This window comes from Macrobrachium rosenbergii, chromosome 10 (genome assembly GCF_040412425.1).
Source record: "Macrobrachium rosenbergii isolate ZJJX-2024 chromosome 10, ASM4041242v1, whole genome shotgun sequence".
NCBI classification, from domain to species: domain Eukaryota; kingdom Metazoa; phylum Arthropoda; class Malacostraca; order Decapoda; family Palaemonidae; genus Macrobrachium; species Macrobrachium rosenbergii.
Window position 1 is genome coordinate 15,070,053 of NC_089750.1, and position 10,000 is coordinate 15,080,052.

At 32.7% G+C, this 10,000-nt stretch overlaps 1 protein-coding gene across 2 annotated transcripts in view; it reads right to left on the minus strand.

Annotated features, from left to right (window-relative positions):
- The window catches only part of LOC136842511 (uncharacterized), a 796,050-nt gene that overhangs the window by 438,166 nt on the left and 347,884 nt on the right, over positions 1 to 10,000 (minus strand). For both annotated transcript variants that reach the window (XM_067109916.1, XM_067109915.1), the window contains exon 2: positions 5,528 to 5,594. In XM_067109916.1, the coding sequence (XP_066966017.1) occupies positions 5,528 to 5,594 (67 nt within the window). The remainder of the gene's footprint in view (positions 1 to 5,527; positions 5,595 to 10,000) is intronic.

Here is a 10,000-nt window from a genome sequence, read left to right on the forward strand (position 1 = left end):
CCTTTATGTAACAAACCAGAAATCGATCGTTGCTGTTGTAAAGTTTTCTTTTAATTCCGTTACATTTCGTGCTTCTTACCGAGCCTGTAATTTAAGTGATAACGTTTAAAAATCATCCAGTCAACCAATCAGCTGGCCAAGTGTCGGTGTATATATATCACTGAAATTTAAGTTAATACGATATTAATTTAATTTTTATTTATTTTTTTTATTTTTAGTCAAATAAAGCAGTGAAACGCTTCTAATAACTTCACTCTTTTAACATATTCGCTGGTCCGGAATACTAACAAGTCTGTTTTGAATCTTGGTTTTATATAATGCAACACTTACTGATGTCGTAGTAAGGTCTGCTATTGCTATACTACTATTAATTTCCATCACATTGTCATATAAGATGTCAAAAAATACATTATACGAACCAGTAACCTATCTAATGGGGTGTGAACTACGGATAGTCATTAAATCAACTAACAAGGGCCTAAGTGTCTATAGTTCTTTCTTATACTTAAGAATGGTAACATTAACTTCCATACAGACAACAGTATGCAAAACAATTTATAGAGGAAATCAAACATAATATAAAGACAAAGGTGTGTCAAATATTTCATACCATAAATCACACTGACAACATGGCTTTAGAACAAATCCTTATTAATAGGGTTCTTAAATACCCCCCGAAGCACCGGATCCTCTCTCTCTCTCTTACACACAAACACTCACACACACAATTTATATATCCGAATAACATATCACTATTACTGGCGCTAACAAAGAACAGAAGAAGAAAAAACAAAAACGAGTACCTTTCTTGTTGCCTCTTAAAATGGAAAGGCAGTATAAATTTAAATGTGTAATTTATATATATATATATATATATATATATATATATATATATATATATATATAAATATATATATATATATATATAATATATATATATATATATATATATATATATATATATATATATATATACAGTATACATATATATATATATATATATATATATATATATATATATATATATATATATATATATATATATATATATATATATATATATATATACGATGTAAAGGAAAAGGTTGACATTAAATCCAGAGACGAATAACAAGCCTCCTCCCTCCAACTCTCTCTCTCTCTCTCTCTCTCTCTCTCTCTCTCTCTCTCTCTCTCTCTCTCTCTCTCTCTCTCTCCATCAACTATTTCTCTGCACGTACCATGCGCTGTTGACCCTGGGAAATTTTTCTAAGTCTTTTCGAGTCCCGTCAACACGTCTCAATGACTGTGAGAGAGAAGGCAGGTACCTTTGATCCTTCCTTTGTGTTGGCGTGAAATGATAGATTTTCTATAAGAGTGAAAAAAAGGGACATAGTAAGGTTAAGAGAGCTTGAGGCCATTCATTTCGAATCAATGGCTCTTGAGAGGGAGAAGTCGGAGGCCCTGTACTGAGCTCTTGGTTATTATTATTATTATTATTATTATTATTATTATTATTATTATTATTATTATTATTATTATTATTTTCTCTCTTTGATTTCATTTCACCGTCAACATTTTTTTTATGATTCGTACTATTGATGTTATTATTAATCCTCAATTATTTTCTTATTGTTATGTTTTTATTGGCATCCATTACTGTTATTATCATTATAATTAATATTATTATTATTATTATTATTATTATTATTATTATTATTATTACTATTATTATTATTATTAATTACTAATCCTTAATTATTTTCTTATGTTATTTTTTACTGGCATCCATTATTATTATTATTATTATTATTATTATTATTATTATTATTATTATTATTATTATTATTATTATTATTATTATTATGTTAATTTCATCTAAAACAGATAAACAATGTGACTGTTTTCATATTATTATTTTGACTAAAATGAGGTTCTAATAGCCAGGTACCACGCACCACCACTCAGTCATTTTTTTTTTCAGCTATTACCCAAGTTTGTTGAAAAGGCACATGTAGGAAATTCAATAATGACTAATACAAGGAAAGTAAAACGCATAAAAATAACACAAAAGTTTCCAGAATGAATAATTAATATAAACTGATCAGACTAGCAAACGACATATCAAGTCGAATGATTCAGAAATAATGAAAATATGGCAATAGTTTTTTTAAAATATATATATATATATATATATATATATATATATATATATATATATATATATATATATATATATATATATATATATATATATATATATATATATATACACACACACACAACTCGTATGCCGTATTATATGGAAACTGAACCTGGCTCAGTGAGAAAAAGGGGATGAATTTCCCTTTCTGACACATTTGTCACTGAAAGTTTTGTTCAAAGGACAAAGGTACATTTTTGACTTCCTGGCGTAATAAAATGACAGCTTTCATCGGCTTCCAATCGAAGAATCCCAGGAGTTTGTGGTTGAGTAAAGGCACAAGTCTGCACTGCGCATTCATGTGTGAACGGTTCATAAGCTTGTGTATGTGAATGGATGGAAATAGTGCATGAATGAAGTATAAAGACTTGCACACCAGAATCCAATAACTTGATATGTGGTACAATAGGATATTATTAGGGAAACCTGTCTGAAATATTTCCAGTTGTCGTTTAGAAGGTAACATACATTAAAAAAGCTTTCTGTTGGGGACCAGACTAACCGAAGACAGAGATACATACACAACCCTCTTGCAGATTTGTTGGCGGAAGACAAAAGGGAAATAAACTGAAGAGAGAGTGGTAGGGGTGGAGGTTGTGCTGTGTTGATGACAAGATGCGCAATAATAACTCGAAGTTTATCCCCTCACACAGCCCCACGTAACGAACCCCCCTCCCCCCCTGCGCAGAACGCAGCCCTTCATTATCTATAACTTTTGGAATTCACAAGCAAGACGCTGCGACTCCGCTAATGACGAAAAATGGACGGAGTGTTGGGAATAAAAGTGTCAAGGACTGAACTCACTGCTATGAGCTAACCTAAATCATTTTGTGCTGACATTCTTGCTAAATACCTCTGATGATTTATGATGAATTGTAACCGAATCGTACCTTTTTAATAAAAAATTGGAGGATATAAATTGGGAGTAGAAATGTCCAAATGTTAGTGAATAAGAAAAGCTTGTAGATAACAATTTAAATGGCAAACTATGAATTTTAGGACATCAGTGAAAACTAACTGACAGTTAAACCAAAATTTACAAAATCTAATGACGTAAATTTTGCACATAACAATAATAATAATAATAATAATAATAATAATAATAATAATAATAATAATAATAATAATAATAATCTTCATTGCGGCTCAGGGCCATATGCATGGAATATACACATACAAAACACACAATCTATATAGATACATAAGGTAACATAATAAAAATAATTATCGGCAGTAACCACACAGTTGCTGAAGAAGTAGAAAAAATAGAATTCATAATAATGGTATGACAGTAATTATATGGAGAATAGAAAAAAAATAAAAAATTATAAAAATAAAAAAATACAGATTGCAAACGATTAATTTCCATCTGGGGACCTTAGGTGGTTACAGAGGTCAGGTCCAGAAGGCTAAATACGAATACTGAAAATTGCAAAACTCTACAATGATATTAATCATAGTAATAATAAAAAGTAAAAATAGCAAAAATAACAAAAAACGTTGAAATAATAATAATAATAATAATAATAATAATAATAATAATAATAATAATAATAATAATAATAATGACAGATTCTGGAGATGACGCTTCATAATTGCAAAAATAGAGAATAAGGGATTTAAGGAACACTTCTGCTAGTGAAGACCTTGTCAAAAATCAAAACAAAATTACATGTAATTTAAACATAAAAATTAACAGCTATTAAACATAATTCATTATTATATAGTAAGAATTATAAAAAAAAAAAGAAGCGGCAAAGTAAAGTATGAAGGCTTCAGTCGACATATTCATAAAATGCTGAATCATTTCTATTGCATGACAGTAATCGACCTCTCTTCAATCAGGTGAAGACTCTCATTAAATACTCAATAGGGGTGACATTACTACCAGCCACGCATAATAGTGCAGTGATTCATTACTAGTTAATACCAAGTGAAAATCTTCAATGCTTCTTATCTTATTTTTCATGAGAAGATACTTATATCCTCATTAAGATCCTTTTATGATCCAGCACTTCCTGATTCATATATCAATGCGAGTTTCAAAATTCAAAGGAGCAATTATTAAGTTTTAAAAATCATTGTGAGGCAATGTTTTTAAAGTTTCATAACCCTAAAAAGCCCTTATTACACTCTAATCCTTATACATCAGAGTTTTACATATAGGTTTACTAAGGATTTCACATCAACAACATAAGACACCACAAGCAGCCTGGAGCCATAAAATACCTGAACAAGAGGGCCATAACTTGTTTTATGGGTACAATAGGATATTATTAGAGAAACCTGTTTGAATATAAGCGCGAGAGAGATTAGTACCTAAGGCGACATTGCCCCCCATTAAAATACGTATATCCCCTTTCATGATGTGAAAACTGTAGCATACATTTTTAAGTCATTCGCGAATATAAATTTCTTGACACAAACTACAGGTTTAGAATTTATTTAATCTCTTTATTACTTTATTTATTTTCTCTACTATTTGCTGGATATTTCTGTTTGACTAGACCATTTATATCTATTACATTAAAAAAACTAGGTGTTTCAGTCAAAGCAAGAGAGTATAGCTATAAGTTATTTTGCTTCAGTGATTTCAAAAAGCAACCTAAGCCCTTCTATGTTCAACTTAGTGGTTCAAAAATACCTACATTTGATACTTTACGCCATTATTTGTCAAAGGATGCCCTCCCAAATACTTCTTAAATGTTTTTATGTCTTAAAGAATCAAACGACTCTCATAAATATGTATATTACAAATATCTCGTGTATTCTTCAAACAAACAATGCTTAGTTATTTCCTAGTTTAGTATTCTAGTCATTCCAGTCCTTGGAATTATATGGGAAAATATTCTTTCTGAGTGTATTTTAGCAGACCTGAACATTAAGAATCCCACAATCTGCATGAATCCTTCATTATTAGAAACTACTGCCATGTCACCTATGAATCGAAGCTAAAACTAAACACTTGGCTAAAATAAGTGCATTTGCAATAAAAACAAAATTCTTGACGAAATGCAAATAAAAACTGTCTTCATGCAGTCAACATATACATATATACATTAAGAAAATAATGTTTCCATATATGTATGTATATATTTATATGTGTGTGTATACACAGTATAACACGTGAGCGCGTGTGTATGTGTGCAAATATATATATATATACATACATACATACATACATACATACATACATACATACATACATACATACATACACATAATAAATACTGTGTGTATATATATATATATATATATAAATATATATATATATATATATATATATATATATATATATATATATATATATATATATATATATAACAGAAGAGGAGGAAGACTCACTTGAAGGTGCAGCGTTGACATTGGCAGCAAAAATGACAGCCAGCAGTCTCAGGGTCAACTGTCGTGTCTGCAAAATACAAGAGAACTTATATTAATATTCGGTAATCAACTTTTATTGTGCTTTTTAATATACAATCAGACAAATAAGGATATCTATGTTTTATTTATGAAATATGCTTGAATCCGGGTCAGATATATATTCATTTACTTAGATACGAGAGAGAGAGAGAGAGAGAGAGAGAGAGAGAGAGAGAGAGAGAGAGAGAGTAACGAAGCATAATACCACTGATCATGTAAGACACTCACGCACGTATAAGACCTAGAGAGAGAGAGAGAGAGAGAGAGAGAGAGAGAGAGAGAGAGAGAGAGAGAGACGCTTCACAACCAAGCCACGGGCAACGCCAAATTCCCCCTTGAAACACGCCAGGCGACAGATTACGCGCACGTACAACCGGTTTCCCGACAGGTCGGGATTTGTTCCGGTCGTCGCTTCGTCAGCCGTCGGTCGCATCGGGTGACAAGGTGACGGTTTGGATGTCGCTTCGAATGAGGGAACGGTGGGGAGAGGGGGTGATGGGGAAAGGACGTGACCAAGGGAAGCTGAGGATGGTGGGGGGATAGAGTAGCATCCAAAATGACACACCATGAAATGAGGTCACGTGTAAACACAGACCCGTCGCTGATCCTCGCATACGGACGCCTATAATCCAACGCCACGCGTAATGCCACGCAATGTTCAATGCCGCTCAATGCATAATACCCAACCGTCGTTTATACACATCAGCGTTTGCTAAATGCAATGATAAATACGTGGGCACGCTCGCGCCTTTGGCATATGTTGAAGTACGACGTGTACATATGCGTATGCTGTGTTTATCAATGTCTCTGCTCTGAATTTACAAAGCAAACATTTGCAAACACATCGCACACATGTAAACAACCGGTACATAAACAGAGGCACGCATACATAAACATTCAAAATGCACGGCCATCAGCCCACACAGGGCGATTATCCTTTGGCAATTAAAAATCACCTATGTAAAGGAATTCATTGGATTTATTATAAAGATAGTTACGGGACAATGGGATGAATGAGATAAAAATTATGGTAGGTAAATGTGGGGTGCATTCACCTATTATGATATAAAGGGGGGAGGGTTGGTGGTGGAACGCGGTGGAGTGGCTGTAAAGGGGGTGAGAGGAGACAGAGAGCGAAGTGACGACATGGAAAGGGGGAGGAAGTGGATGGGTGGGGTGGGGATGAGGAGGGAGAGGCAGGACGCGAGGTGTCTGAATACCTCTTTCTGACAGATTAATTATCCAGGTGAGTACGTTAATCATTCAAGTGTAATTGCTATTTGCCTTTGTGTCAGTGCATTAAGGCAAAGTGATTAAATGAGTGGATAATGAATAGATTAATACGTGAAGATGGGAACGCGATTAATTACTAGAAATTACTCAACGTTAAAAGCGTTTCCGATGGAAGTAAAAAAAAAAATTGCACCGGACGAACCATTTAAGGAATTGCTTTCATTAGGCTTGACAACAGTCAAATCGGACATTAGAAAATCGAGGATTTTTTTTTTTAAAGTGATAGAAACAGCTAGAAACATTTCCAATGAAAAACCGGAAAATTCATTTAAGAAATTACCTTCATTACGATTAACAATAGTCAAATCCTGGATTCGCAAATACTGAACCATTTTTCAAATGTCAAATAAATATATACTGGGCAAACGTATAGCAATTCGCCATTATTAGATATAATAATATAACAGTTACATCAGTTACCTGAAGGTGAAGAAAGAACTGACAAGAGTTAGCGAAAATGGTAAAAATAAAATAAAATAAAAGAAATTAAAACAAAATCTCCGACAGACGGAAACTTGTAGTAAATGAGTGGTTTAAGGATTTTCTTTCAGAGAGCTTGATAATCGTCTAATTAGTAACCATTTCTTTTTTACAACAGTTAGTTAAAGAAATTCAAAATATAAAGAATTCTTACTGACAAAAAAAAAAATACTAGAGACATATAAGAAATTACTTTAATTAGGACTGACAATAGTCAAATTACAATCTTTCTACAACAGTCTCATAAACAATTCGGAGATAAATATTTTTCTTTCAACGAAACAAAATCCCTCAGGTCGGCTCGATTTCAGATCGTAATTTGTGTTTCATTCTTCATCCTGGCAAATGTACGCAAAGATTGTTCTTTCACGTACCTGCACCCAAATAAATAAGTAATGAAAGAATCAAATGCATCAATAAATACATATATAAATAAATGAAAAGCTAAAATTTAAAACGACGTAAAAAATTAGTGTCACACAGATACAGACAGACAGATAGGAAAAACTTCGACCTAGTGAGAAAAAAAAGACGAATAACAAAAACAAGAAATACACAGGCAAAACCCTGATCGCTTCCTTGCATTTCAAAAAGACTAAAGAGTCGAAAATTGCATCAAAACAAGGACATCACGATAGTTGCCGTCTGCATTATGTTGCACAATATATCAGGCAAAAATCGGGCCACATGCATATCTAGTGCCTCCTAGGTTATACTTTTACTCGGTCAAAGAAGAAGAAGAAGAAGAAGAAGAAGAAGAAGAAGAAGAAGAAGAAGAAGAAGAAGACGAAGAAGAAGAAGAAGAAGAAGATGATGATGACGCAGAAATAAGAGACTGCATATTCTTTCAGAATATTTTCTTTAAATATAAAACGAAGAGAAAGACGAAGATAAAAGATTAAGAGAATAGGAAGGAATAAAAACAAGCACCTCTTTCATGGCTTTCTTAAAAATCTTAAATAAAAAACTAAGAGGATATAAAGAATGAAATAAAAACCAGTGACGAAGATAAAAATCTCTCTCTCTCTCAAAAGGCATTCCTTAACAGCAGAATCTCAAAGTTATTTCCTTGAAAAACGAAAGAAATCGAGCTCTGTTTTTTGTTCTGTTTTACATAAATTCTAGTTTTCCCTTGACGTCGTAAGTTGACAGTTAAACGTTAAACATTTGAGCTTACAGCTGAAACATTTAGCTCTAAAACTCTTTTTGAACTGAAGTTGCGACGATAAAAGGAAATAAAAGATTAAATGGTATACAGTTTAGGTCAGCTCTTCATCCAAGTCTTTTATTTCACCCCGGTAATAAAGAAAATCTCTACTTCTCTCCAGATTAAACAACATAATTTAGGTTAACGTCTCTTTTTTTTCAGTATTTCATTCGCTCCCGATTTTTTATCAAATCTTTGCCTGTTTTTTCACTGCTTTTTTTTTAACAGAGAACCAATAAAAGCAGTCCTAATGGACTATTACTTTGATATATAACGATCAATACCTTCATTTCAAACGCCGACTTTGAATAATTAAAGTAAAATACATCTTAATAACTTTATAATAAGGCAAAATGAAAACTACAACTTAGCATGCGAGTCCTATATTGCCAAAATACACGGTACGAACTTTTCTTTTCTTCGTTTGCTTTCTTTGGCTGCCATGACTGAGCTGGCACGCGAATCCAGTATATTTGAAGGCTTTACTCACACCTATTTGGCTTCTGTCATTATTTCCATAATTCTTCATAACTAGCACGTTTCCTCATGCGATTTTAACATTTCGTATTTTCTTTCCCTAAAAGAGAAAAAATTCTGACGATCTCCATTTTTGCGAAACTTTTCATACACAGACCTTCAAAAACCATTCTTTTCTAAATTTCAGTTTAAAAATCTTTTAAATTTAAATGAGGAAAGTATTCCCCATATTTCGGTGTTTATCTATAAATAACTATAGGGGTGCAAAACATAGGATTTCTTACTTCCTGATTTTCCATCTGTCGTCTTTTTTTTTCTTTCTTTGGCAATCTCTTTTGTATCAGGCCACCTGGATTTATCACTTTCGTGGCTTAGTCCAGAACATGATGATCGGAGAGTTCAGTTCAGTGTCAATCTTAGTTGTAGAGTCTCACGGCAAAGTTGATCGGGGAATTCAACGGCAATTTTTTAGCAGGATGGTTCAGCGGCAAAAGTGACGACAGAATTTAATCGGAGTGTTCAATGGCAACTTTAATGGGAAGCTCGGAACACTTTTCCACCCACCCAGGATTTTACGGATGATGCAATACTAAGAACAAGAATTCTTTAAGCAAGCGATTGGGTAGACGTACGAGAGAGAGAGAGAGAGAGAGAGAGAGAGAGAGAGAGAGAGAGAGAGAGAGAGAGAGAGAGAGAGAGAGAGAGAGAATATTTCTCTGAATTAAGTACACATTAACTAACGTATTGCTCATAATCACATCAAATGGGATGCTGCTGTTCGATTAAGCTTCAGTGATTTTAGCTGATCGACTATGATAATGAAACTGTCACTTGAGAGAGGAATATCTTTATTTAGCTCAAAATTCGCAGAAAGTCTTTCTATAATAATAATAATAATAATAATAATAATAATAATAATAATAATAATAATAATAATA